The sequence below is a fragment of the Excalfactoria chinensis genome, chromosome 10 (genome assembly GCF_039878825.1).
Source record: "Excalfactoria chinensis isolate bCotChi1 chromosome 10, bCotChi1.hap2, whole genome shotgun sequence".
In the NCBI taxonomy this organism is placed as follows: domain Eukaryota; kingdom Metazoa; phylum Chordata; class Aves; order Galliformes; family Phasianidae; genus Excalfactoria; species Excalfactoria chinensis.
In genome coordinates, this window is record NC_092834.1 from 17,950,800 (window position 1) to 17,978,371 (window position 27,572).

General features: G+C 51.5%; 2 protein-coding genes across 2 annotated transcripts in view; one reads left to right on the forward strand and one right to left on the reverse strand.

Moving 5' to 3' along the window:
• Window positions 1-4,955, reverse strand: part of ARIH1 (ariadne RBR E3 ubiquitin protein ligase 1) — a 48,808-nt gene extending 43,853 nt beyond the window's left edge. The window contains exon 1 of the mRNA XM_072345731.1: window positions 4,499-4,955. Coding sequence (XP_072201832.1) covers window positions 4,499-4,858 — 360 coding nt within the window. The 5' untranslated portion in view covers window positions 4,859-4,955. The remainder of the gene's footprint in view (window positions 1-4,498) is intronic.
• Window positions 4,956-17,491: 12,536 nt separating this feature from the next.
• On the forward strand, window positions 17,492-26,787 carry HEXA (hexosaminidase subunit alpha). The gene is given in 15 exon segments (XM_072345927.1): window positions 17,492-17,542; window positions 17,544-17,889; window positions 20,529-20,627; window positions 20,997-21,062; window positions 21,214-21,260; window positions 21,463-21,573; window positions 22,336-22,437; window positions 22,541-22,673; window positions 22,898-23,078; window positions 23,408-23,494; window positions 23,754-23,826; window positions 24,156-24,333; window positions 24,671-24,761; window positions 25,119-25,223; window positions 25,590-26,787. Coding segments are annotated over 15 exon segments (1,734 nt in total). The 3' UTR covers window positions 25,654-26,787.
• Window positions 26,788-27,572: the final 785 nt, after the last annotated feature.

The window sequence follows — 27,572 nt, forward strand, 5'->3', positions numbered from 1 at the left end:
AGGGAATACCAATGGCTGCAGCTAATATTTGTTTCTCTTCTCATTTATAAACAAACGTTTTAAAGGAGCTAAAAACAGAACAAAGTGTTTTCAGTTTCATTTTGCAACCGCCCCCAAAACACAGCAGTCCCCCATGCAGCTGCAGGCCCACCAGAGCTGCCTACTTTGTTGTCGTTTCTGCACAGTGCTGGGGGTGGGAGGCAGAGCAGCCCGACATCAGCTTTCACTCATGGCCAGCCATGAGATTTACATCTGGCCTAAGAGAAACAGAAAGCTAAAGCACAAAGCCAATGGGTCACTGAAGCATGAGGTTTAGCTTACTCCGGAGACTTCACAGATAGAACAGACTTTTCTACCTTGTCATTCTGAAATTTATAATAGATCTAAAAAATAAATAAATTATATTCAGAATTACACAAATTGGCAGCCAGGGAACAGACAATGTCATTTCCAAAAGCCTCACAGCGATGGTTTATAGCAGATTTCAGGAGTTCTTTGTCATAATGAAGTTTATTCCGTTCCTTGGAAACATTAAACACATTCCTCCAATAATGAAACACCTTATAAACGCCATGTGACAGCACCATGGAGTTTAACAAAGCATTTCCTTCCAGCATCATAACATTTAGGGTCCCAACTGGATTTCGTCATCAATAACTAACCACACAGAATGAGAAGGCAGAGGCTGGCAAGCTCACCTGGTGCAGGCAGAGCAGCAGACCTGAACATGAGCAGCATCAGCCTCCAGTGCTTCCTCCCACAGACTCCCACCTAATGCTTGTCAAGCAGCTTCAAGCAATCGGGGTTTCAAGATGACATTTCTAACATTAAATACAGTCCTCAGCACAGCCCTGCATGACAGGAGCGATTCTTGTTGCTCACTGGAAAGTCATTCCTACTTGGGACAACACATTTTGACACATTGCCAATAGCACTGCATTACACCACTGCTGGGGAGACTTCCTAAGCTATAACTGGAATTCAGCACTTTCTGTCCAAGCGAGGCCAGTGTTTAATTAGATTGCTTTTCCCAAGCCACACAGGATTCAGCTTGCTGTAACAGAGCTGGATTTAGCCGCAGAGCAGTGGTTGGGGGTATCTGCACCTTACTGAGCCAAACAAGCACAATATTGTAACTTTGGAACAGTCCAGGGTTTGGGCTCATTTCACACCGATAATTTTACCTGAAGATGCTTACTTCTAAAGCAACATCCATTACATAGCAACAAATATTCAGCAAAGGTGCTCCAACGTTGCAGAATTTTGTTTTAAATCTCAGCCAGCTCAGAGCTGCAACCTGATCGTTTTCAACACTTAACCGTGACAAAGTCCAAAAAGAGCACACGTTGTCAAGTGACATCACAACAATGTCAAAGCCTCCAGAAAAGGGCAGCCAAAAGGGAGAATGAACCCAGCTCACAAATACAAACATTGCACAAAACTTGTAACAGGGCGAAAACACGGAGCCAAGCAGGACTGGAGAGGCACCGAGCATCACGTGCTCCATTCGGAGTAGAAATAAACGTGCTATTCTAAACACTACCAAGTTTATTTTCAGAAAATCTACAGCAAGGATTGAAATAGCAGTGATAGATATTAGATATCTATATCACTGCTTTATATATATATATATATATATATAAAGGCGTAAAGACGGTAGAAACTTTTTGGACAATCCTTCATCCCCAAGTTTGGAGAGGAAAAATACAGGGAAGCCACCCAACTGCAGGAAGACACCTCGCAGAAGAGGAAGCCTTGCAATGCCACTTTAACATCAAGGTTTACAAAGTTAAGTTATTCCGCCAGCAGCTGGACAAAAGATGCCCATTTACTTGGATAAAGATGCCAGAAGTCTGCCCACTTACTCAGATGACAAAACCCTAAATAACCTGTGGAATGATTCTCCACGCTGTGTAATTATAGGATATAAAGGAAGCAACTCTCAGATCAGTGGAGTTTTGAAGTCTCCTTTAACCCACAGCGCAAGGTAAGGAAGTGCATTAGTATCCCTATTTTTGCAATTGGAGGAGAAGAGCACGAGATGCAGAATCAAATCAGATTATCAGCATAAACGCTAAATACTTTGCAAAAATCATCATTAAACAACTGAAAACTCACGCTCAGACAAAAGTGAGTGAATGCAAAATATGCTGAACGTCTGAGTCACACTGAAACTGCCCGAGCTCACTGCAAGTTTAGCGGTCTTTGGAGGCCACAGGACAAAAAGGCACCAGTTTGGTGCTGAGCAGCCATTTTCAAGAGCACATTACATACTACCAGTACAAATGACATGCTTCGCAGCCAGGAAGTTGATCAGAAGTCAGCTACAGCCTCAGCAAAGTCTTCATCGGATCAGATCCCTGTCCTGAGAACTGCATGTTTTTTTTGCACTGCTTGGATTTGGGAAGTGGCAAAATGGAAGGGCAAATAAATTCAACTCCTTCATTGGTTGGGAGAACCACTAGTAGAAGTGCTCTTGCAGGACTGTGTTTTGTGCAGGATAAAGGCACCCTGCACATGACATGTAAGTTACACCTGCCATGGCTTGGATACTTCCTTGCAGATGCTTCATGGTTCGCTGGTACCTTTCCTTTTCATTGCAACTGCAAAGTGATCAACTGCAAAACAAAAGCCTACTTTATTAATTACTTCTGACCAGAAACCGGTAACGCCACTGCTGAGGGCACACACCCCACAGCCAAAGCCTCCAGGTATCTGGCACCTTGGCATCGAGCAAGTTCCCAAGCACCACGACAGGCACAACCTCTACCATTTGATATGAAGAACTAAAGTGAGATGCACATGGACCAGCCACTCAGTACTAGACTGGAACAAGTGAATCACAGGACTGCAACCAAGGATCCGCAGCAGGATCCTGAGCCAGCGTGACTCCAGAAAAGGTTTAGTGAACCAGAAAAGCAGCAGCAGCAATCTTGGGTGGGAGCCAAAAGCAAGAAACAGAGCCCTGGAAGATCTCACAGCAAGCAACAGAAGCGAGGATGAGCAAATACTGAAGCACCAACTGAATTAGGTCCACTTACCTCCAAACTGACTCGAAGTAGCAGTAAGGTGCCATTTCAAAGGAATGTGGAACAACTGAATATTTTCCTACCCTCTTCTGATGCATCCTAGTGCTTAAGCTGATGTTAGGTCCCAAGTTTACTCATGACATTCTAAACAAATCGGCTTTGCTCACTCTTCTAAACCAGAAATAACTACAGCAAACTTAACAGCAAGACCTACAGCAGCAGCCAAGGCAGTTCTGCAGATCAGCTATGTTCTGCAGAATCCCATGGAGCCGGTCCAGGGCAGGGTCACACCTCCTCGGCTACAAGAAAGAGAAGGGACTCTTCACCTTTACTGAATTCTGGCCACTAGTTCTGCTATCCTGAGGCCAAGTGCTCATGTTGTACAGCTCAGGGGCAGCATAAAGAAGAAGAGAAACCACAGACCAGAAAACAGGAGCTTGTTTAATAAGTCAGCTCCAAAAGAACCCGCAGGTGAATCCACCAGACCTGGGAAACACATGAACAGGATCCTGCTTAGCACTCCTCACTGGAAGGACATTTCCATCACTTCACATATGCAAACGCATGACAAACAATTGTGTTTGTCCAACACATCTCATGATTATCACAGTCGTACTCATTCAATAGTCACCACCTTAATCACTACCTCAGTGCGAAAAACTTCAAGTTACCAAGTGTTTGCAAGTCTTCATTTCCCTATATTAGGATCAATAACACGTCAGGATCCCGGGAGCATGGAAATATCCATACGTAACCAGGAGATCTTCCTTAGCTGCACGCTGGCAATCTGCAAGAGCCCTTACACAGCCCTTCGTGTACAAAGCTATTATTAAAGTCGCCAACTTTGGCTTCGGAAGTACCATGCACCAATTTCCTACGTGAGTACTCGGGCTGTTGTTTGCACCAAGCTCCCACAAACTCGGTAACACTTTACAGCCGTTAAAACAGCCACACGCTGGGCAGCACCATTCTCCAGAGCACTTCACATTTAGCACTGGAAGCGCCCGGTTTTGGGGCGCCACGGCCGTAAGTGAACACGGTGAATTTGATCCCCCCGCACCGCTCTGTGCCACATTCCTGGACAAGGAGCAGCGCTGACAATCCGCTCGCCGGGCCTCCGAGTAACACCGCGACAAGCCGAACAAAAGGAAAGTGCAGGAAAAGCCGACGGCCGCAGAGAGCTGCGCGAGCTGGGGAGGCGTGCCAGGCCCGGCGCCGTGCATTTCTCCCCAGCGCGGGGCTCCAGAGACGAGCTCGTTTCATCGTGAGGCAGCGATGTTGTTTGTAACTCAGCGCGTAAAGCCAAGCGCTTAGAAATCGGGCTCCAAGTCGGAGTTTGGAGAGGTTGCCGACAACCCCATCCCCCCCCGGGCGGCGAGGCCAAGGGAAGGGGCTGCGTTCCACCGCCCGCAACCGCCGCTCGGCCCCGGCGCCCCCCCCCGCAGCGCCCCGACGAAGCGGAGCCGCACCTGGATGACTTCGTTGACCTCGCGGATGCACTCCACCATGTGCTGCAGGATCTGCTCGGCCGTCAGCACCTCGTAGCGGTAGTCCTCCTCCTGCTCGGGGCCGCCGCCGCCGCCGGGGCCCGGCCCGCCGCCCAGCCCTCCGCCGCCGCCCGGGCCCAGCCCGCCCGTCTCGCCGCCCAGCAGCCCGTCCCGTTCGCCGCCGACGCGCAGGCCGGGCTCCACCAGCTCCACCTCGCCCAGGTCCAGGTTATCGTCGGGCTCGTCCTCTTCGTCGTCCTCGTCGTCCTCCTCCGCGCCGCTGTCCTCGCTGCACTCCTCGTCCTCGTCGAACTCGTAGTTGTAGCCCTCGTCCGAGTCCATGGCGAGGCGGTGAACTGGAGGCTCCCGCCCGCCCCCCCCACCCTCGGCTCCCGGCCCCGCCGCGCCTCGGCCGCCTCAGCGCCAACAAAGAGACGCGGCCGACCCGCTCCGTCACCGCGCGCCGCGCACGCACGGTACGTCACGGCACGGAGCGTGACGTGCTGCGGCGTGACGCGCCGCGCCTGCGCGGCGGCCGCCATCTCCCTTCGCCCCGCCGGGAGCCATCTTGAGCGCGCGCCGCCCCACTCGCCTCTTCACGCCCGCCGCCGCCATCTTGGGAGTGGCGCGCCGCCATGTTGAGTGTGGCGTTAGGCCGCCTCGCCCCGCTGCCTGCCCCCGGGGTGGGCGGGATGGCGGGAGGGGAACGGGACGGGAATGGGAGAGAAAGGAATAACGGGAGAGAAAGGAATAACGGGAGAGAAAGGAATAACGGGAGAGAAAGGAATAACGGGAGAGAAAGGAATAACGGGAGAGAAAGGAATAACGGGAGAGAAAGGAATAACGGGAGATACAGAAATAACGGGAGATACAGAAATAACGGGAGATACAGAAATAACGGGAGAGAAAGGAATAACGGGGGGAGCGAGAAGGGAAAATCAGAGGAAAGTAGCACAAATAATGGGGGGAACGTGAGTGAAATTGAGAAGAGTCGGCAGAAACGTGAGGGAAAGGAACGTGAAGAAACATGAGAGGAAAAAGGTGAGGAAACGGGTGGAAGATGCGAGAAAAGCATGAAGGAATGTGGGAAATGGCAGGGAAATGTGGGAGACAATGTGTGGAAATAAAGGAGGGGGAAAGAAGCGAGAGAAATGTGAGGGAAATGGCAGAAATATGAAGGAAATGGCAGAAAAATGTTAAGGGCGACAATATGAATGTGAGGGAAATGAAGGTATGAGGCAAATGGGAAGGAAAGAAATGTGAGTGGAACGTGATGGGAAGATGTGAGGAAAATGGTGGAGACACGAGAGGAACGTGAGGGAAATGATAAGGGAGTGTGAGGAAACGGAAGGGAATGACAAGGAAGATGTGAGGGAAAGTAGGTCCGGTGAGGTGCTGGTATCAGAACGGCTGTGCGGGTCGGGGCAGCCCCTCACAAACAGGCTCCATCAGCGCCATCCATCTCTGTGTTTCAGAGGGCCGTGTCCCGGGGAGGGACTGGACATCAGGAGTGAGAGCAGTGGGTTCTGCGCACAGCCGGTGTGTTCCAAGAGCAGATCCACACGTACCTCCCAAAGAAAACTGGCCTGGTGTGGGCCATGCAGGTAATTCTGCCTTCAGGGAAGACCACACAGCGGCAGATGCTGTTCAGATGCGGAACAGCAACATCTCCCTGTGGGCGCAGCGAGAGGCAGTGTTTCTGACATTAGTTTTTCCCTGGTTCCCAGCCATGAAGCCTTGTGTGACCTCAGCCGTGCCAGGTGGTATCTCTGTGCTCCGTCTGGTCAGCAGAGATAAAAATACCCAGTTTTTCACAGTTGTGCTGGGCTAAATTGCCTTTCTCCAGTGGGCTGCATAGCCCCCCCCAAAAATCTCACAGGGTAGGGGCTATAAAAAGAGGCAGCTTTATCTAGTGCCCTGTCACTGTTTATTATTGAATCTGGCTCTTTGCAGGGGGGCAGAGTATGCACTAGTGCCTCTGTCACGTGGTCACAAACAGACCTTTTGCAAACAGCAAATGCTGTTCAAGAGTGCTCCGGGCAGGTCAGGAACGTGGGGCTTCAGCTCCCAGGTGGCCCCATCCCTTCCAGGGCCTTTCTCTCGGACACTCGCAGGGTAGGGACAGACACTGAGATGCTATCCCAGGATGCTGGGATGCTGCAGGAGTTGGGCATCCTCTTGCAGTGCCCTGACCACTCAGCTTGCCCACAACCTGCGAGCTTTCTCCAGACCTCTGTTTCCAATATCAGATGTGCTGAGCCTTATACAGCTGAGGGATGGGGGAGGCGAGCTGGGCTTATTGTTTGCAGCCGTTTGGGGAGCGCAAGGGACTCTGGTTGGCTTGGTAACAGGCTGCAGCCTGGCCCAGAGGAGAGCCAGCTGATCCCATATCCTCCACTGCTATTCACTGTGGATGTGAGGAAACTGTGCAGCCCCAGGAGGACTCCAGGGCCACCTTCTGCCCTCCACAGCAATAATCTTCTGCTTCCTCTTACCCTGGGGAATCATTTCTACCTGGGTGACACAGTTCATTCTGATGTAGTAAAATTATTCACCCACTTTGCCTGGAGGAAAATGACCTGTGCCCTGAGGGATACTCAGTCTCACAATATGCAGTGTAGGTGTGATGAGTTTCGTCAGCTCTTTCGGGCAGGAGTCATTGCAGCACTTTGTATAGCACCTGGCACAGCAGGATCCCACTTCCTGCTTGTGCTTCCACCATCTTCATGCAGCACAAACAATAAATACCTTGTGAAACAGACAGGGGCACGTGCAGAAAACGAGGTGTTTATTTTCTGCTGAAGCACATAAGGTATAATGATGGTTTCAGCGTCAGGGACTTTATTTCAGGGTGATGCAGGTAGATGCCTCTGGGGATCAAGCAGATTAGGAGCTTGATTTCCGGTGAGGATCTCTGGGTGCCAGTCTGCAGCTTCAGATATACAAACAGCGCCAAAAATCAGCCCTGTGTGTTTTGTAGTGCCACAGCTGCTCCCAGTGAGTTCGCTGCCCAGTGTCCTCCACAGACAGTTGTGCAAACCCCTGCAAACAGCCCACTTACACCAGGGCTCTGTTCTCTTCCTGGAACCCATGGGCACCCAGGGGAAGGAGAGGGTGCTAGGCAATGATGGCTGCTTTGCACCAGGGAGGAGGGGCAACACCTGTATTTGAAGACCCTGCCAAAGCCCTGTGTTCCATCTAAGAGCACCGTGCTGCGCAGCCTGCTGTCCCAAAACACTGCCCTGCCCTGAGATGGCCAGGTCAGGAGTGCATGGCAGTGGCACATGGGGGTGTGGGCTGGGCTGGGGAGATATCTAGGCTGGGCATTCACATTCCTTTATGCTACTAGTAAACAAAGTCCGCTCCCTAATTATCCTGCTTATTTGGAATGGCAAAAGCCTGGGCATTAATCATCCTGTCCTACATAAATAGCACTGACTTTGTTTAGCTGGATATCTGCCAGACTGGTGCCATCTCACATGTCAAGCGACAGTGGCTTGGTTGGTTGTCTCACATCCTCTCCCTGTATGTGTCTCCAGGACCCTCAGTGCCAGGCGGTGGCTGGCTGCCCAGCTCTGTCTGTGTCCTGGCAGAGAAGGGTCACAGAGCAGTGGTGTGTCCCCAGGGGTGTGTGACGCCCCCAGGTGACACTCAGCTGTTGACGTGGGTCCTCACCACCGTGTGAGCAAGTACCTGAATCCCAAGGAGCTGATAAAGGTGCCCGGGTGGTAGGATTTTGCTTTATCCGAGCTCTGCAACTTCCTTGGGGCCACGCTTGGATGCGAGTCCAACCCTTTGCCGGAGACGACCTTTCTCTGCGGGACGAGGTTACCCAGGTGTCATAATCTGTTTCTTCCTCCTGTTGCTAGGGAGGGCCCTGCAGCCCGGGCGCGTAGCCCTGCAGCCACCCGAGCATCCCCGCCGCGGGTGTCGGCGTGCCCTGAGCCGTGAGCGCCTCCTCGCTGCCCTCTCCTGGCCCCTGCCGACGCTGCAGAGGTCGGAGCCTCCCCGCTGCCCTGTGCCCCTTCTGCTCTGCGCCCTTCTTCAGGCTACGGTCGCTGCCGCTCAAGGCTGCGCGGAGGCCGAGGCAGTGAGGCGCAGTGCCAGGAGCGCTGCCTGGCTGTCCCCGGGGGATCTGGCGGTGTCACCTTCCACCTGAACATCGCAGAGGGTGAATCTCACTGTGAGTCCCACTGCATCACACAACAGTCAGTTAGAGATGCCTTTACATTTTCTAGCGCGTATCAAGGAAGGCAGGTTGACTTCCTGCTCACAATGTGCCTGTATGGGAGATTGGTAATCACAGCCTGAACCTCTGATTAATCAGCTGAGGCAAGTATGGGGTCAGCTGTGGGAGCACAGGTGAGAGTGATGTAGCTGTGCTCCCGGAAGGGGTGGAGCTTGACTCCATCCCCTCTGAGACCTCATTTAAGGGCTGACTCCCACTGGAGCAGTATCTCTTGGAGATCGCTCACCAGGGAGGACTGCCTCAGCTGCTTCAGTCAAGGCACCACCGTTGGTGAGTTTTCCCTTTACTCATTCACTTATATACCTTCTGTACATTTTGTTTCCATCTGTACATTTAAAACCAATACATTTGGCGAGCCAGGCAGGAGCCTGCGAATATCGGAAAAAAAAAAATGTCTTTCCTGTGGAATGTGTTTAGCTGGTTCAAGGGGGAGAAGATCACCCCCTTAGGGAAAATCCTCCCTGGACAAATACCAGGGTTTGAGGCGTCCCCATATTTTCAATTAGCGACGATGGGGGCCCTTACGGGTAACGGGCAATATGTCCCCTTACCATCTAACTGAATACTTTCAGGGGTTGCAAAAAGATATTTTGACAACCAAAGAAAGGCAAATGGCTGCATCCATGGCTGCTTGGCCTTTATTGAATGCTTTAAATCAGGCAGAGGTTAAATCAGATAAGATTGAACATGAAAATCAATTATTAAAAGCCCGCATTGAAAAATTGGAGGGCGAAATTAATCTATTAACAGGGAAAAATTCATCATTTTTTTCAAACACCCCCCAAATTAGATATATTACAATGGATGATAGTAAGGATCCTGAAACATCGGATCAAACTAAGGTCACTAAATCTGACCTAGAAGAGCCACTTAAGACGGACTTATTAGAAGTCCGTCCTATGGTAACTCAAAAAACAAAAAAAGTCCAGGAGCGACCAGCAGGGGTGCCTCCTGATCAATGGACCCCTGCTGACTCCTATTTACACGTAACAGCACGTTCATACACACCCACCGAACTTATGGATCTAGTACAGCGCTTCAGGCAAAGACCGAGGGAAAGTGTCCCAGCCTGGCTGCTACGATTATGGGACTCGGGAGCAGAAAGTGTAATAGTTAACGGCTCCGAGGTATCTAAGCTAGCAACAATAACAGTCCATCCTGCCCTGAGGCAGAGATTGTACTCAGGGTCCCAGTTCCCTGAAGAGAATCATTCGATCGTAGATTGGATAATGGCTGCCTGCCGTATGGTATGGTCAAATAAAACAGACATGCCAATACATACAGGAATGTGGTCTTCTATGGAAGACCTACAAAATTATATCCGGGAACTAGGCATGCGAGAGGCTGTCTATGAAGATGTATCTGTTAGTCCGGACATGGTGAAGTTTTCCGCGGGAATGAGGGACCTAATCTTACAACAGGCTCCCTCACATATGTATGGAACATTGGTTTCTATATTGAATCCTCTAGTGGCCGCAGAGGCAGCAGTCCAGCATGCTGCCCAATTGGTAGCGGACCTGGGGGAAACAGAGCGCCTAAGAACCAAGCGCAATATTAGAGTAATTGAAGATTCTGAAGTTTTTCCAATAGCCCGAGCCAGGAGATCGGCTCCACGAACCCCTCGGGCGGGACCCATTAGGGTGTCCCGAAAACAAATGTTTAATGATCTACTCCGAGCAGGTGTTCAATTTGCCAAAATTGATGGGCAGCCCAATCACGTTCTGCTTCAGTTGTGGAAACAGCTGAAGGATGAACAAAAATTTCAAAACCGCCCCAAAAGACCGGGGATAAGGCTTATAGAACGACGACCAACAACAGTTTGGAATCTAGAAGACTTTATCGTGCCAAATAGGAAAAAGAGGCCACCTCAGGTGCCTCGGGTCACAGTACCAGAGGCATCAGAGGTAAAAGACTTGAATCTGGCCCAGTTTATGGCGTGATGAGGGACGTCAGTCACCCTAGGGCCTCTAGACGGGACCGGAGGCCCTATGTGGAATTGACAATATATTGGTCCCGAGAAAATGTGCAGAAGGTTATGGCCCTCGTTGATACTGGGGCGGAAACATCTATAATATATGGAGACCCAACAAAATTCAGAGGGAACAAAGTAATGATTGGAGGCTTTGGGGGACAGACCGTTCCAGTCACCCAAACTTGGGTAAAATTGGGGGTCGGGCGCCTCCCACCACGGGAGTACAAGGTATCTATTGCTCCAATTCCGGAGTACATATTGGGAATTGATATCTTGTGGGGTCTGGCTCTCCACACAACAGTGGGAGAGTTCCGGTTGCGGCAGAGATGCATTAGTATCCGGGCAATTCAGACAATATTGAGAGGCCATGCAAAACATGAGCCTATTTGTCTGCCCAAGCCACGTCGGATTACTAATGTAAAACAGTACAGACTCCCAGGTGGGCAGGATGAAATAACAAAAACAGTGCAGGAATTAGAAAAAGTGGGTATTATAAGGCCTGCACATAGCCCGTACAACTCCCCAATATGGCCAGTGCGAAAATCGGATGGAACATGGAGGATGACAGTGGATTACAGGGAATTAAATAAGGTCACGCCGCCCGTTCATGCAGCCGTACCCAATATTGCCTCCCTAATGGACACACTAAGTAGAGAAATTAAAACGTATCACTGTGTCCTAGACTTAGCGAATGCATTCTTCAGTATTCCAATTAGTGAAGAATCACAAGACCAGTTTGCATTCACATGGGAAGGCAGGCAGTGGACTTTTCAGGTTCTGCCGCAAGGGTACGTGCATTCACCTACTTTTTGTCATAATTTGGTGGCGCGTGATCTGGCTAAGTGGCAGAAGCCACATAATGTAAATTTATATCATTATATTGATGACCTCCTGTTAACATCCGATTCATTAGAGGCGGTGAGACAAGCAGCAGATTTATTGATAGCTTATCTGCAGAAGAGAGGGTGGGCTATAAACCCACAGAAGGTGCAAGGTCCGGGGCTATCTGTAAAATTCCTGGGAGTAATTTGGTCCGGAAAAACCAAAGTACTACCCAGTGCAGTAGTGGATAAAGTCCAAGCGTTCCCAGTCCCTACAACATCGAAACAGCTACAAGAGTTCTTAGGTATATTGGGGTATTGGCGCTCCTTTATACCTCACTTAGCTCAGTTGTTGAGGCCATTGTATAAGCTTACCAAGAAGGGTCAATCGTGGAACTGGGGGAAGGTAGAACAAGATGCTTTCCAACAGGCAAAGCTGGCAGTTAAACAAGCCCAGGCATTGGGTATATTTGATCCGACCCTCCCAGCTGAACTAGACGTTCATGTTACCCAGGATGGTTTTGGCTGGGGCCTGTGGCAACGCCAGAGTTCTGTTCGAACCCCCATTGGATTCTGGTCTCAGGTTTGGCACGGAGCAGAAGAAAGATACAGCATGATTGAAAAACAGTTATTGGCTGCCTATTCAGGGTTACAAGCGGTAGAACCAATAACGCAAACAGCAGAGGTTATAGTTAAAACTACATTACCGATCCAGGGGTGGGTAAGAGATCTAACTCACCTTCCTAAGACAGGGGTGGCCCAAGCACAGACAGTAGCACGATGGGTCGCCTATCTAAGTCAAAGAAGCAGCCTGTCTTCGTCTCCACTCAAGGAGGAATTACAGAAGATCCTAGGCCCAGTGACATATCGCAGTGATACGCCGAAAGAACCAATGGTCGCTCCACCAGAGAAGAGCCCTGTTCAGGAAGGAAGATATCCTATTCCTGAAGATGCCTGGTATACGGATGGGTCCAGCAGAGGCAACCCGAGCAAGTGGCGAGCTATAGCATACCATCCCTCTACTGAGACAATCTGGTTTGATGAGGGGGATGGTCAGAGCAGCCAATGGGCAGAATTACGAGCCGTGTGGATGGTTATAACTAAAGAACCTGGTGATGGCATCCTGAACATCTGTACGGATAGTTGGGCCGTGTACCGGGGGCTTACTCTGTGGATTACGCAGTGGGCTACCCAGGAATGGACTATCCACGCCCGACCGATCTGGGGGAAAGACATGTGGGTAGACATTTGGAATACAGTCAAACACAGGACGGTATGTGTCTACCATGTCTCTGGTCATCAACCCCTGCAGTCACCAGGAAACGATGAAGCGGACACACTGGCCCGAGTTCGATGGATTGGGAATTCACAATCCGAAAATATTGCCCGATGGTTACATCAGAAGCTACGGCATGCTGGACAAAAGATAATGTGGGCAGCTGCTAAAGCATGGGGGCTGCCTGTACAGCTATCTGATATCGTCCAAGCATGTCAGGACTGTGACGCTTGCTCGAAGATGAGACCAAGACCGTTGCCTGAAACAACATCCCACATTGCTAGAGGATATAGTCCTCTTCAGAGATGGCAGGTTGATTACATTGGGCCCCTCCCTCGGTCTGAGGGGGCGAGATATGCCCTGACCTGCGTTGATACTGTAAGTGGACTGCTGCAAGCCTATCCCGTACCAAAGGCAAATCAAGCATATACAATTAAGGCACTCACTAAACTGATGTCTGCATATGGGACACCTCAAGTCATCGAGAGCGACCAAGGGACTCACTTTACTGGAGCGATGATACAGCGCTGGGCAGAAGAGAACAACATTGAATGGCGATTCCATCTGCCATATAATCCAACAGGGGCAGGCCTTATTGAACGCTACAATGGTATTCTTAAGGCTGCCCTGAAGACAGACTCCCAGTCCCTGCAGGGGTGGACAAAAAGATTATACGAAACCCTGCGGGACTTGAACGAAAGACCTCGGGATGGCAGACCCAGTGCTCTGAAAATGTTACACACTATATGGGCCTCCCCTCTTAGGATTCAAATTACAGGTGCTGATAATGAGGTAAAACCGCAGGTTGGTAATGACAATAATCTTCTGCTCCCTGCCCCTGAGAATCTAAAACCAGGAATCCATAAGATAAATTGGCCCTGGAAGGTGCAAGTAGGACCCAAGTGGTGTGGCCTACTTGCACCTTGGGGGAGACTATTGGAGGTGGGAGGTTCAGTTACCCCCTCGGTGATAGGTACATGGCCTACTGACATCGTGGTCAATACTCCGGTCTTTATTGCTAAAGGGACACCCATCATGTCCCTATGGCAGATCAGGACTCCTCCTCTGGTGCCAGATATAGTTATACAGCCACAGATATCTGGCCAGAGGGTATGGTATCGGAGGCCGGGACATAATCCGGTGCGAGCAGAAGTATTGACCCAAGACAAGAATACGGCCTGTATCTTGCCCTGGAGGGCAGACCTTCCTCTCCTGGTACCCTTGAAACATCTGTATTACTCTCCCTAAGATTCTAAGCCTCTAGGACCATCAGAGAACAATTTGTGTGGACTGATGAAACGCAAATGGACCTGCACCTCGAGATGGCTTGTCTCCAGTAACATCTATCAAGCACTGGCCCACGGAAGATCGTGAATACCCATCCAATCATCATTTGAATAACATCAGCATTCGGTGCGACGGGAAATTGTATCAGCGTCGCGTTGGGTCTCTGTGATAAGGGAAAACTCACCTAATCATTGGTTCACGCTGTGAAGGGGTGGAGTGTATGGGAGATTGGTAATCACAGCCTGAACCTCTGATTAATCAGCTGAGGCAAGTATGGGGTCAGCTGTGGGAGCACAGGTGAGAGTGATGTAGCTGTGCTCCCGGAAGGGGTGGAGCTTGACTCCATCCCCTCTGAGACCTCATTTAAGGGCTGACTCCCACTGGAGCAGTATCTCTTGGAGATCGCTCACCAGGGAGGACTGCCTCAGCTGCTTCAGTCAAGGCACCACCGTTGGTGAGTTTTCCCTTTACTCATTCACTTATATACCTTCTGTACATTTTGTTTCCATCTGTACATTTAAAACCAATACAGTGCCAATTAACCTCCAAGCATTAGTGAAACTGCTCCTTTTGGCAAGGACTGTCAGTCACAGCAGCTCCCGCAGCAGACACGCTCTTGTTGCCTTCCTCCTCCTACCCAGCACAGGGCTGCTTTCAGACAATTGCTGCCTTTCAAACTCTATCTGTGAATCTATTGATTCCCTTTTTATAACTAGCTCCAGTGATACGCATTTATAAACAGTGGTGGGATCTTCCCTGTGCAGTGAGGATTGCCATCCCACAGGCCCAGAAATGTGTCTCTCTGTTCCCAGCCTTTTTCCTTGGCACTACGTCAACCAGCACTTTGCTGATTACTGTTAATTTTGCTGGTTAGAATCATAGAATCACTTGGGTTGGAAAAGGTGAACCAGTTTGTGCTAGTGACAAAACTGGTCTGTCCCAAACATTCAAAACACTGACACGTACCTGTTGAAAGTATTCACATGGCCCCGTTCCCACCTTCTCCTTGTACTGTCTGTGAAAGGGCAGGGCTGCTGCTCCAGTGCATTACGAGGGGATCTGTGCTGCCTCGCGGAGTTTTAAGACTCCAACTACCGAGCTGAAAACTGCTGTTCTGCTTGGTCTGAAAAATGATTTAGATCTCCGTAGGTACCTGGTCCTTCTCATGTTGTTCTTTCAAGAGCTTAATTGCACAAGTGATTCTAGTAACTGTTAACACCGAAGCCGACAAGAATAAAATGCTGCATTGCAATCACCTTGCTCCATGACGTTAAGCACATGCTTAAGGGATTTAAGGGAGCAGGGCCTCCCTGCGCCCTCAGACATTTCCAGACAGAGGAGTCCTTCCCCATACATCCGTGGGTGCTTGACTGACTCCAGTTCATCTGATTGCTCACACCTGCAGATGTGTCTGAGAGCAGCCAGGGACAGCAGCCACAAATACTCAGCCTCCACAGTAACTCACAGCAGTCTCCTTTCTATCTGATAGTACCATGCAGAGCCTGACATTTAAATGATCCCCCATGCAGCCCCACAGCCCTGACACAAGCAAGCCCTGAGCCCCTGTTTGCTGTGCCAAAATGCTACAGAAGTGCTGGTACCCCGCCTCCCTCCTGCTCCTTTGCTGCCTGACCCACGCGGGGCTGGGCAGGTATCCCTGGGGGGGAAAAAGCAACTGTCACCTGAGACCTGTGGAGCTGCTGCAGTGGAAGAAGGGAAAGCCAGGATATCTCTCTGTGCCCAGCTTCTGCTCTCCCCCTTGGGGGGCTGATTTTGGCTGCCTGCACACCCATTAAAGACCTGCACCACCAGCATGGGATGAGATGCCCCTCAGATCAGAGTTTTGTTCAGCCACTGAAAAGCTGTGCAAGCTGGAGATAATCCAGAGCCAAAAGGCTTTGCAAATAATACTGGTAGTGCAAATGCCACCTGGCTGAGCTCTGCGGCACTTCATCAGGAACCCAAATCCTTCAGACTGATTAACACATCTTGCCCTCAAGCACTTTGCCTTAGACTCTGCTTTTAAGTTCATATTTGTTGAGATATTCCTCCTCCCGAAGCACCTGGAGCTGCGATTCACTCCTGCACTGAATCTCTCAGGCCTTGCTCCTGTTGCATGTGCTCTGTCGCCTGGCAAGGTCCCTTCCACTGAACTCCACCTGTGCTGAGAAATTCATTTGCCACGTGCATCTGCCAGACCATTCAGTGGCAGCACGTAGCACGACTCGCAGCGGTCAAGATGCAACATGATGGACATAAGAACAAAGGACTCAGCCCTGTAGAACACTAAGGCATGTGCTCACACCCAGCAAGACTCAGGCAGGTGTTGGGGTGGACTGCAGCCATGGGACAATCAGCCTCCCCTGCTCCCCTTTCACAGGCTCACGTGTTTGTCACCAGCAGAGGAATCTGTATGCGAAACATCCACTTGATTAAATGCAGATGCAGCCAGTATTACAGGGAATTGGGCGGTATAATAGATGGCTTTATCCATAAAAAAATAATGCAGTGGAACACAGAGCTGCGCTGACGGTCCAAAGGCCACAAAGGTGAACAAACCAGAAAGACCTGAAGCATGACAGCTTTATCACAGTTTATAGCAGAGTAACCACGTTCTATCTGCACCTCATGCAGAAAGCAGGTAACCCAGCACAGCCCTGGTGGAGAGCAGCATCCCTCAGCCGCTGGGCTTTCTGCCTGGAACAGCCCTTGCAGACCAACAGGTCTGCAGGTACCTCTACAACAGGCATCAGCCTGATGCAAAGATGCGTTCCCAGCTCAGACTGTTAGTCTGGATTAATGCTGGCCAGCTACGAACTTCTCTGAGTCATCTCCCAGACACATCGGGGCCCCTAAAATAGCAACAACAGAATACACAGAAAGACCGGAATATTTTCACCACAGGCCGTGATCACAACGTTTTACATAACTGGTGAACAGCCAACCAACACAAACTGAAACGAGGATTCACTGCAAGCCGCAGCACTCCTTGTCAGGGCACCCACTGCTCTGATGTGCCATTTGGGCCTTGCTCATGAACCCACACTCCAGGAGCTCCACTGCAGTTCCAGACTGGGGAGCTGCCTTCTTTTGGAGCTGCGCTGGATGTGCTCGCAGGCTGCCCAAGGCTGCAGACCGCCATGCCTTGTCCTCCCGGCCCAGGCGTTGCAGAGCGGCTGATGTTGCAGCCTGCGCTGTGCCCATCCTCGGGTTTTGGTTCAGCTTCCCCCAGCGGGACAGGCAGCCCCCGGTGCACCACGGGGCTGAGGGCTGCACTGCTGGATATGGGCTGAGCTCCCCCAGAGCCTCCCTACCGCCCCGACCGCCGAACCCCTGCCTCCCTCCCTCCCACCGAGGGACAGTCCCTTGAATGACGCTGGGGCAGGCGGGACCAGAGGCCGACCGCCTCCCCGTTAGCAGCCCGAAGGCTCTGCCCTCAGCGCCATCCCCCAGTGCCGGCAGTGCTCCCAAGGCCGCACCCCGCGGGGCGGACTCGGCGGCGCGGCACTCCGCTCCGCACGGACATGGCAGCCGTTGCCATAGCGGCACGGGCGCTGCTGCTCCTGGCCGCGGTGTGTCCGGCGGCCGCGCTATGGCCCCAGCCGCAGCTGCAGCGCTCCCCGCCGGCCGCCGGCCGCTGCCCGCTGCCCCCCGCCCGCTTCCGCTTCGCGCACGCCGCCGGCTCCGCCGTGGGGCCGGGCTGTGCCGTGCTGGACGAGGCCTTTCAGCGGTACCGGGCGCTGATCTTCGCCGCGGCGCGACCCGCAGGTGAGGGGCCGTGGGGGTGTGCGCCTGGGGTGGGCTCGGTCCCCAAAGCCGAACCCGTCGCTCGTTGCTTCCGTAGAAGCCGTGCCTTCGTGCGGGAGTTCTGCCTTCTTACAACCGGACCTTTAGACTCCGCACTACAGTAAAGCAGAAGTCTCTGTCCGAGAGCGCGCAGTGCCGCGGGAGCTCGGCTGCCCCGGCTGGCAGGGCGAGCTCTGAGCTGCGCCTGGAGTTCTGCTCCCGAAGGGCACGAGCTGACCCAGTCGTGTGGCAGAAACCTCCGCCATCGCAGCTCCGTTCCCACTTCCACTGGTGGGCTGGTGCCCCGATCTGCTCCCTGTGTCACCACTGCCTGTCCAGGGCTGCCAGGGCACGTTGCAAATTGATGAGCCGGCTCGGTGCAATCCCGTGTTCCTTCCTTTAGTTCAGGCAGGGCTGATGGCTGAGGGAAGTGTTGGCCAGGGGTCTTGTGGCACAGCTGCTGGAACTGAGACTCCCAGCAAAGGCTGGTGCTGCTTTGCTGCATGCAGAGGGGTGCCTGCTGCGCTCCTATTTTTCAGATAGTAAAAGTGGAACCAAACCAGGCCTGCGAGGCACAGTGAGCACCACCAGCCTGCACACATTTCTTTCAGGGCATTATTTAGTCACATTGGCTTTTTTATCTTGGTTTTATCTTGGCTTTATCTCCTCCAGATCTCACTTCAGCAGTACTGTGGTTTGCTTCCTTTTCTTACTGGTGGCAGAGCTGCTGCCTGTATTGCAACTGCCCCAGTGCCTCTCCCAGGTCTGAGCCCATCCTGCTTCTGGTATTTCTCTGTGTGCCCAGTGCTCCATTCTTCAAGCCATAGCTCTGCTCCCCAGTGCCTCACATGGATGGGAGCAGAGAGGGGTGACAGCACTGGAAGCTTCTCTGCTTTGTTTCCAGTGCCTTGTGGCAAAAGTGAGTTTGAGACACTCAGAAGAAACACTTGGTTTATTTCATAGCTTACAACCGATTCTTTCAAGTTGCAATAGAAATATCTGTGTGCAAGTTGCAGACTACATCGTTTCTTAAATTTGCTGCTGTAGTTACTCACATGTTCCTGTTTCTGTCAGGGAAATCTGACCATCCCATCATTTGGAGCAATCTCTTGTGATCGCCACATCAGGCTCTCTATACTCACAGTTTTCCATGTGTGATGTTCACACTGTGTGCTTAATCATAGGGCATTTTTCCTCTTTGCCTTCCTTTTATCCCACAAGGGATTAGTAATAACAGGCAGTGGAAATCCTGAATGGAAATAAATAGTTTCTATTAACAGCAAACGTAAATGACAGGAGCGGTTTTCCTCCTGTTTTAGAGAGCTGCTATTCTGTTCACTTGAGCGGACAACCAAGCTGATTGAGCTGCAGAGAGCTCAGGAGACATCCGCATCTTCTCCTGAGCCATTGTCAGTGTGTGCCAGGGCAGCACTGGTCTGTCAACTGGACTTTCAAGACAACAAGTATAAGGTCCCCTTGAAACCCTCCAAACTCTTTGGTGCCATCCTCTTACCTCTGTGGACCTGTGCAAGCTGATCAGCTTTGTAGCACCACCTCCTGAGAGCCAGATCTCACCCATGGAGAGCAAGAGGCACTGCATTTGTGAGTTGTGATCTCACAGCATACTTCTCAGGGCATTTTTCTCCCTCTCCTTGTGCAGGGAGAGCAATTACTGCCGCAGGTGGGATGATCCTAGGAGCATCTGTTACCGTATTGCACTTGGAGGGACAGTTGCTGGGGTCTGAAACCATTTTGGAGACTTGTAGATGATGTCCTCGTTCTGCTGGGCTTTGGGCATGGAAGCAGAAGTGGGGGTGTGTGATCAACTCTCTGCTTTAAAGCAGCAGAAAAACTAAGGCCTTCTGGGTAGAGGTGAGAGGGATGTGCTGGGAAGTGTTCATCCCAGGAAGATCCCTAGAGGGAAGATAGGTGTTTCCCGTGTCTCCAGCCCAGCGAGTGGCTGTTTCTGGTGAGCCTCTGCCTTGCCAGGCATAGAGAGCAGGTTGTGCTGTGCTCCATGTGCCAGCTCACACGCTGCAGGGTTGCCTTGACTACCAGCTCATTTGTAGCTGAGGAAACCTCAGAATGGAGAAATACCTTGGAGTCATCTCTCTTCTGCACACAGAGGTTTCACCACTCTTTCCTTGAACCCCACTGGGGGTTCTGTGCTCTCTGCATTTCCCCCTAATACTGGTGGTGCCACAGTCTTTCTGAAGCCCGCTCGGTGTCTATCTTATGATGAGGCTCACTCAGAACCAAGCATTCTGTTTTTCAGCCTGTCCCTGGCAATGCCATGGGGCTATAGATGTGAACTGCTGCTGACCCACTCTCCTCCTGGCCAGAGAGAGCTTTGGGCAGACCCACTTAACACCTCCCTTTGGAGTCAGAACAACATCTCCCATGTGTACCAATGAATATTCAGGGCTTGAAAATGCTTCTTCAGATTGGGAAGGGCAGCCAGAGCTCCTGCTTCATCTTCCCTGGAGGAGGCTTTAGTAGTTGCAGCTGGTGTCCAGGAAGCCTTGAGAGCTGTTGCAGTACCAGCCGGATGTCCCCATTGCTGGCTGGGCTGGGAGGCTTGGAGCAGGGGAATTAATGGCTGTGGTCTGTGTGCCTTGCAGAGAACAAGCAGCCCTGGAGGACATCATGCACAGAACTCCTCATCTCTGTCGCCACACCAGGCTGCAATGGCTTTCCCAGCCTGGACTCCAAGGAGAGATGTAAGAATCAGGATGGGTGTGGGAAGAAGTGACTGGAACAGGAGTATGGGTATTTCTATGCTCCTTGGTTGGAAATAGCACCCTGCGGCACTTAATCCTAATTCTGGAGAGGCGGGATCCTCGTTGTATGGTGGAAAAACTAGGGCAGAGAGGGAGCATCTTAGCTGAGGGTGCTGATAAAGCAGTGAAAAGGTTTTAAAAAAAAAACCCACAGCCCTACCCCCAGATCAGTTCCCTTGGACCCAAGGATGCAGTTCCCTACCAAAATCACTGTCTGATCCAGCTGCAACCCTGTAGCTAAAGCTGTTGAGCCCCTTAGCAGAATGTGAACATAATGTCTGTGCTGTCCCATCTGATGTTGTGTTTCAGACAAACTGAATATCTCCAGAGATTCCATGCTGCTCTATGCTGATGCTGTCTGGGGAGCTCTCAGAGGTGAGGTGTGCTTAGAGCTTTCTGTTGGTCATTCCCACCCTGCCTTCATATCAGGACATCTCTTTGTGCCTCTTTTTCCCCATAGATTTGTTTAATTGAGCTCTGTTCAGAATCTGTGCTGCACAAGTGACTGTGTCTGGTTCTCCCACAGGCCTGGAGACATTCAGCCAGCTTGTTGGGAGAGACGAGAACGGCATGGTGAGTGTGTGGGTGGCTCACATGTGGGCTGGCCAACGTGGCTCCTGTGGCAATGCAAGTCTGCCTTGGCTCCTGAGGACAAGCTGTGCTTAGGGCCTATGAGTCCTGCTAGCCCTGGGGGTGAAGATGACTGGTTGCCTCCTGCTGATGTCTGTGTTACCTGCAGACCTGCTCACTTTTTCCTTGTCCTTTCTTCGTGCAGTACTATGTCAATGAGACAGAAATTGTGGACTTTCCCCGCTTCCCTCACCGAGGCCTGCTGCTGGACACCTCTCGCCACTACCTGCCTCTGAAAGCCATCTTGGAAACTCTGGTAGGAAAGCTGTACTGGGAGACATGTGTGCTGCCCCACAGGGAGATGGAGCACTTTAATCAGGTGTCCCCCTGTGACACACGAGCATCCCTGAGTGGCCTTCCTGTTTTCTGACTTTTTTGTGTGTGTTGCTCATGTCTAAAGATCTGAGCATAGGTCATAATCACATGCTGTCGAGGAAGAGCTTGCCAAACCTAGGCTTTTTGGAGAACGTGTTCTTGCTTGTGTCTAGATGAAGCAACAGGCTGGAGTGGGGTGGCTGCATGACCTCAATTCTTTGGGCACAGATTTGAATCACAGAAAAATGCTTCTGTGCGGTTGGTCCTCCCTAGTGCAGTATCTGTGCCCATCACTGTTAGCTCCTGGTGTCACTCACAGCTCCCTTCCTACAAGGGAGAAGGAAACCCTAAGGTACCTCAGATATCTGCGGCAGGGGAGAGCACTGCCTTTTTCTCAGTCACATTAGATGAAAGTGTGTGGTGGTCCTGCATCTGGCCCAGCCAGAATTAAACTTCCACTTCTCAAACCTCTTGTATAAGGAGAACAGGGACTTTATTCTGATGGGAAGCACTAATGGCACTGTGCAGCTCTTTGTGATGCTGATGTGTTTGACAGATGTCTGCACCACTCCTGGGTCCTTGGGAGCATTTGGGGATGCTATGTTGTCCAGAACACAAGGACCTGAAGTCACTTGATTCCTCAAGCTGACTGACCTTTCAAAAGGAGCAGGGTGTGCTTATCCATGTTTCGGTTCCTTCCCAGGATGTCATGGCTTACAACAAGTTAAATGTGTTTCACTGGCACATTGTGGATGATCCATCTTTCCCATATGAGAGCTTTACTTTCCCGGAGCTCAGCAAGCAGGTAACCCATGCTGATGGTTGTGCAGCTCCCCAGACAGCCCAGGGAATAGTGGTTGCTCCTTGAGCTTGTGAGCAAGATGCTGTAGTTCCTCGTGTTCCTCCAGGGAGCCTTCAATGCCATGACCCATGTGTACACAGCCAGTGATGTGCAGACAGTAATCGAGTATGCTCGACTCCGTGGCATCAGAGTCATTGCAGAGTTTGACACACCTGGGCACACACTCTCCTGGGGTCCAGGTGAGGAACAGACCTTCACCAGGGGATGTGGGTGTGAGGAGGGCTGTAATTGTACCTGCTGGAGGAAGGATCTCTGTGATCTGGATCACAAAAGTGTGGCATGAGCTGTGACATCCCATAAGCTGTCTCTGGGGAGGAGCAAACCATCAGCTGGGATGTAGGACATAAGAGATATGGCCACATTTAGCTCCCTTTCTCACTCTGCTGGTTTTGTTATGACCCAGGTGCTCCAGGCCTCCTGACTCCCTGCTATTTGGGCAAGGATCCTTCTGGGACCTATGGGCCCATCAACCCCATCTTCAATTCCACCTACCAGTTTGTAACCAGTTTGTTTCAGGAGATCAGCTCAGTGTTCCCAGACTACTTCATTCACCTCGGTGGCGATGAGGTGGACTTCACGTGCTGGTGAGCGATGCCTGTAGAGATGGGTCAGGCTGGGGTTCGAAACAGGATCGGTGCTCAGCTGCCTGGGCACTTTGTGCATATGCTTGGGGACGGGTACCTCAAGGAGCAGCCACCTAAGTGGCAGGAAGAGGCAGGGGAAAAGTGGAGGGTTATTCATGTGCAGGAGAGACCGAGAGGGACAGAAATCTAGCACAAGATTCCCACATCCCAGCCAGTTGCTTCTTGGCCATGACCATCTATGAATCTTGGGTGTCCTGCTCTCCTGGGTTCTGAAAGAGGCTCTGTGAGTTGGTGCTTAGGGTTTCTGTTATCTTCTCTTTGGTACACAGGAAATCCAATCCAGAAATTCTTGCCTTCATGAAGAAGATGGGCTTTGGTGAAGATTACACAAAATTAGAATCATATTACATCCAGAGGTAAGGGTGGCTGCATCCTGGGCCTGGAGCTGCAGTATGTGACAGGTACAGATGTCTTCTACTGCCCCTTTGGGCCTACCTTGCTGTCCCTAAAGAGAGTAGACTAGTTGTGTTTCTTTTCAGAAGACTGTAGAAATGCCTGGAGTCGGGGGAGGAAATTGTTCTGTGAGGGGAACATTAGTAATATAGTGATGCTGCTTTGGCTGAACCAGGAAAGAGGGCTGGGAGGACCCTAAACTCAGTATTGCTTCCACTCTAGGCTCCTGGACATCGTCTCTTCCCTTGGCAAAGGCTATATGGTGTGGCAGGAGGTGTTTGACAATGGAGTAAAGGTGAGAGCTGCTCGCATGCCCTGGCGCTGTTCCCTGACACTTGGTGAATGGTGTCAACACCCTTGCCAAACTCACTCAAGTGAGTCCTGATGTGCCTCAAAATGCAGCTTCCTTGGAGGGAATAGATGAGTCGGGACAGGGGTGCAGGTGTAGTCCTAGCTCCCACTGTTATGATAACTGGTCGTGGCTTGTTTCTGGTGCAGGACTCTGCTCACCAGAGTGGTGTTTGGAGCTGGGATGGCTCGGGGGAACCCTTCTTGTGAGGGGTGGTGGTGGTCTGTTGCTGCACTGATGCTGTATGTATGCTTTATGTATGTTTGTGGGACCAGGTGAGGCCAGACACGATCATCCATGTGTGGAAGAACAACATGCCATATGCGGAGGAGATGGCAAATGTCACCAAGGCTGGCTACAGGGCTCTGCTCTCAGCCCCCTGGTACCTCAACCGCATCTCCTACGGGCAGGACTGGATGGCAGCCTACCAGGTGGAGCCCTTAAAGTTCAAAGGTGTGTTCCTTGTGTCACATCTCCTCTTGGCTGCTGGCTGCTCACTCGGAGGTGGTGCCAGGGCTGTCCCTCTCGATTATTCATTCTCTCTGATGGTGTGAAGATGCTCGAATCATTGTTTCCTTTGCTCCTGGGCTTTGTGCTGTTTGCTCGCTGCAGGCAGGAAGCACCTCAGCTCTCTCCCTGCCTAGGGTTTGAAGTGGGGGCTTCCAGAAGAAACCAGTACAGCTTCTACAGCTAAAGCAGCTCTTGGTTGTCACTGTCCCCTCCCTGGGTGGGCAGGAAGATGCTGTTATCTTACAATACCTGATCACCTGAATGCTGTGTCCCCTGACAGGCAGCTCTAAGCAGAAGGATCTGGTGATTGGCGGGGAGGCGTGCATGTGGGGTGAATACGTGGACATCACCAACTTGTCCCCCAGGCTCTGGTAAGAGATGTTCAGCACAGCATGATGTGCACCCACTGCTGCTGGTTTGGTCTCAAGGTATTTGTCTCTGTCCTCTGGCAGCATATTTGAGGTAGTAACAGCTTCTTTGAGGCTTAAATGAGATTCTGTGGCTTTCTGTAAGAATGAAACACACTCCTATGCCACCTGCCACTGCCACCAGCTTGTGTTTAATGCTGGTCTGTGTCCTGTCAGCTGGTCTGCATCTGATGAGGCATGTATCTTTTGATGTACAGAAGCCACATGCTTTTATGTGACTTTGGTCAGAGAGGTGTTTGGGAGCTCGGTGCTGCAGAAGCTTTCTCTGACCTACCTGCCTTTGTCCCATGTTCCTTCAAGGCCGAGAGCCGGGGCTGTGGCTGAGAGACTTTGGAGTAACGCAACAGTGAGGAACCTGCAAGATGCTTATGTGCGGTTGGCTGACTTCCGCTGTGAGCTTCTCAGGTAACTGTCCCCCCTTGCTGTGCCTTGCCAACTTGTGATGTCAGTGCAAGGGGCAGCCTCGGGGCATCAGCTCTGCATGGGTAGGACAGTGAGGGGGATTGAAAATGAGGTAAGCTTTCTTTTGTGTGGAAAGACCCTTGAAGGTTCAGAGCATTTCTTGTGCCTGTGTGTGGGCAAAGCTTGCTGTGTGCTGTGCTGGAAGAGGGCCCGTGCTGTTGGCATGGGCTGGTAGCTCTACAGAGACAAGGGTTTTGTGCTGAGGAAGTGGCACCCATCAGCTCTTGCCACCCCCCCCCCCCACCAATTGCAGCACCAGGCGCTGCTCAGTGTCCCCTGTATAATGCTGTTCCTCTGCTTCACTTCCAGGCGTGGTGTCCAGGCAGAGCCTCTCTTCGTAGGATACTGTGATCAGGAATTCGGCGGGTTTTGAAAGGAGAATCCCACTGCCCTCAGTCTCTGTGTAGACCAGAGGAATGATCTCTTGCTCTCTCAAAAGCTGCTGGCATGGTAAAAGGGACCCCTTTCTTCCCCCTGCTTCTGCTTTTGCACTGTTGCAATGAACATTTATTTTCTTAGCGTGCACTCTTTGCCTCTTTTTCTATTTTGGTTTCTTTAAATCTATAAATAAATGACCTCAAAGAGAAAAAGGTGCTTTTTCTCATGCATACTCAGCTGGGGCTTGGGAAGACCACGCCAGGGCTTTTGTTAGCAGGAGATGGATAGGTGCCGCAGAGGCTGCCTGGTTCCAGAGATGTTGGTGGAGGAGCATCTGGCTACGCCTCACCCTGCTGTCTCTGGAGCTTACTGGATGCCCGCTCAGCTGGATAAGCTGTGCTTAGTCTCTGCCAGTATCCCAATTTCATCTCTGCTAAGAGAATGTGGTGTCCAGTTGTACAGCAGTGTGTGCAGGGGGGAATCCTGAGTGTAGCTGGTCTGCTAACACCAGGATGTCACTGCCACCTTGGTTTTGCTTCTGTGGTCTCCTGCACGCCAACACTGCTGTGTCACCTGTTGCTTCCTGTCCTTTCCGTCTCATCTCTCTGTACTTCAGCTGCATCCAAGCAGGAGGCCTGTCTCCAAGCCACCGTCTCTGCTACCCTAAACCCTGTCTGCTCCTACTCAAAGCCTCTCACAGACCTCACAGCCCTGCTGAGCTGGGTGCACGGATGTCATGGAGCCCCAGCTCAGCTCTTCAGTCGGCTGTGGCCTGTAAGGACTTGGCCAAATTATCTGGCCTGCTGCTGCTCTGTAGTCCTTGCAGAAGCTCATCTCTGGTTCTCCTGCAGCCAGGCGGTTTGGTTTGGACACATTTCCTTGGAGAAGAGCTGCCATTGCCACGCTGAGGAGCAGGGACAATCATGGTTCTGGTCCTTTGATGGTTAGGGCTGCCCTGCTGGAAATCCCATCCAGTTTGAGTGTGAGGATCTCTCTGGGAGAAATCCTGAAAGCCAGAACTCTTGTGTACGCATCCTGGTCTGAAATGAATGAGATCTGCTGTTTGCTCTCTGTTGTGGCTGGAAACTTATTATTGTTAATTTGGAATTAAAATGATTCCTAAATCGACAAGCCTCGTGTCTCTCACTCTTGTGTGAGGGGGGAACGGGTAGTTCTTGGTGAAGTGATGCAGCTGTCTGAGTTTTAGGGGGAGAAGAAAAGATGCTGGAGCCGTCCCACCTGGTGTTCAGCTGCCGGCCAGGTCTGGGGGAAAAATGGCTATTTTTGCTGACTACTGAGAGCCCGTGTGCTGTTTGCTGAGAGAAGATGCTCTCCTGCTTCTCCCCGGGAAGCTCACGTCCCCTTCTTCTGCTTTCATTTCTTTGCGTATTTATTTATTTTATCTGTGTGGGTTTCTTTCCATCACAAACTGTGCCCAGGCGCAGTGCTTAAGGTGGGACGTGGAAGGCGAGCCTGGATTGCCTGTCACGCCTGGCACGTTTGTTTCTCTTAACTTGAGTAACACAAAAGTCATAAATAATAATAGCTGCCTGGTTTCACTTGACGTGCTGTCAGGCCCCAAAGAGCTCGGTGCGGAGCGCTGTCAGGACGGCTCCTTCTGCCCTGCCGGCCTTTTAGGGCGATCGGCGGCAGCTTCGCCCCGAGGCCGTGAGCCCGCCGGGCAGCAGGAGGGGCGGCCGGGCGGGGTCCGTTTGGGGCCGGGGCGCCCATCTGTCGGGGTGCCGCCGGTCCCCCCGTTTCCCCGCCGCGTCCTTGCGGCTTCCTTCGAGAACATCTATTTTTACCCGGGATTTGTCATGTAAAACTTGCCGCGGAGAACACGGGGACGCGCAGCGTGTGAATCACTCGGGGCCAACGGCTTTAAAAATAAACCCGAGCGGTGCCGGAGAGCAG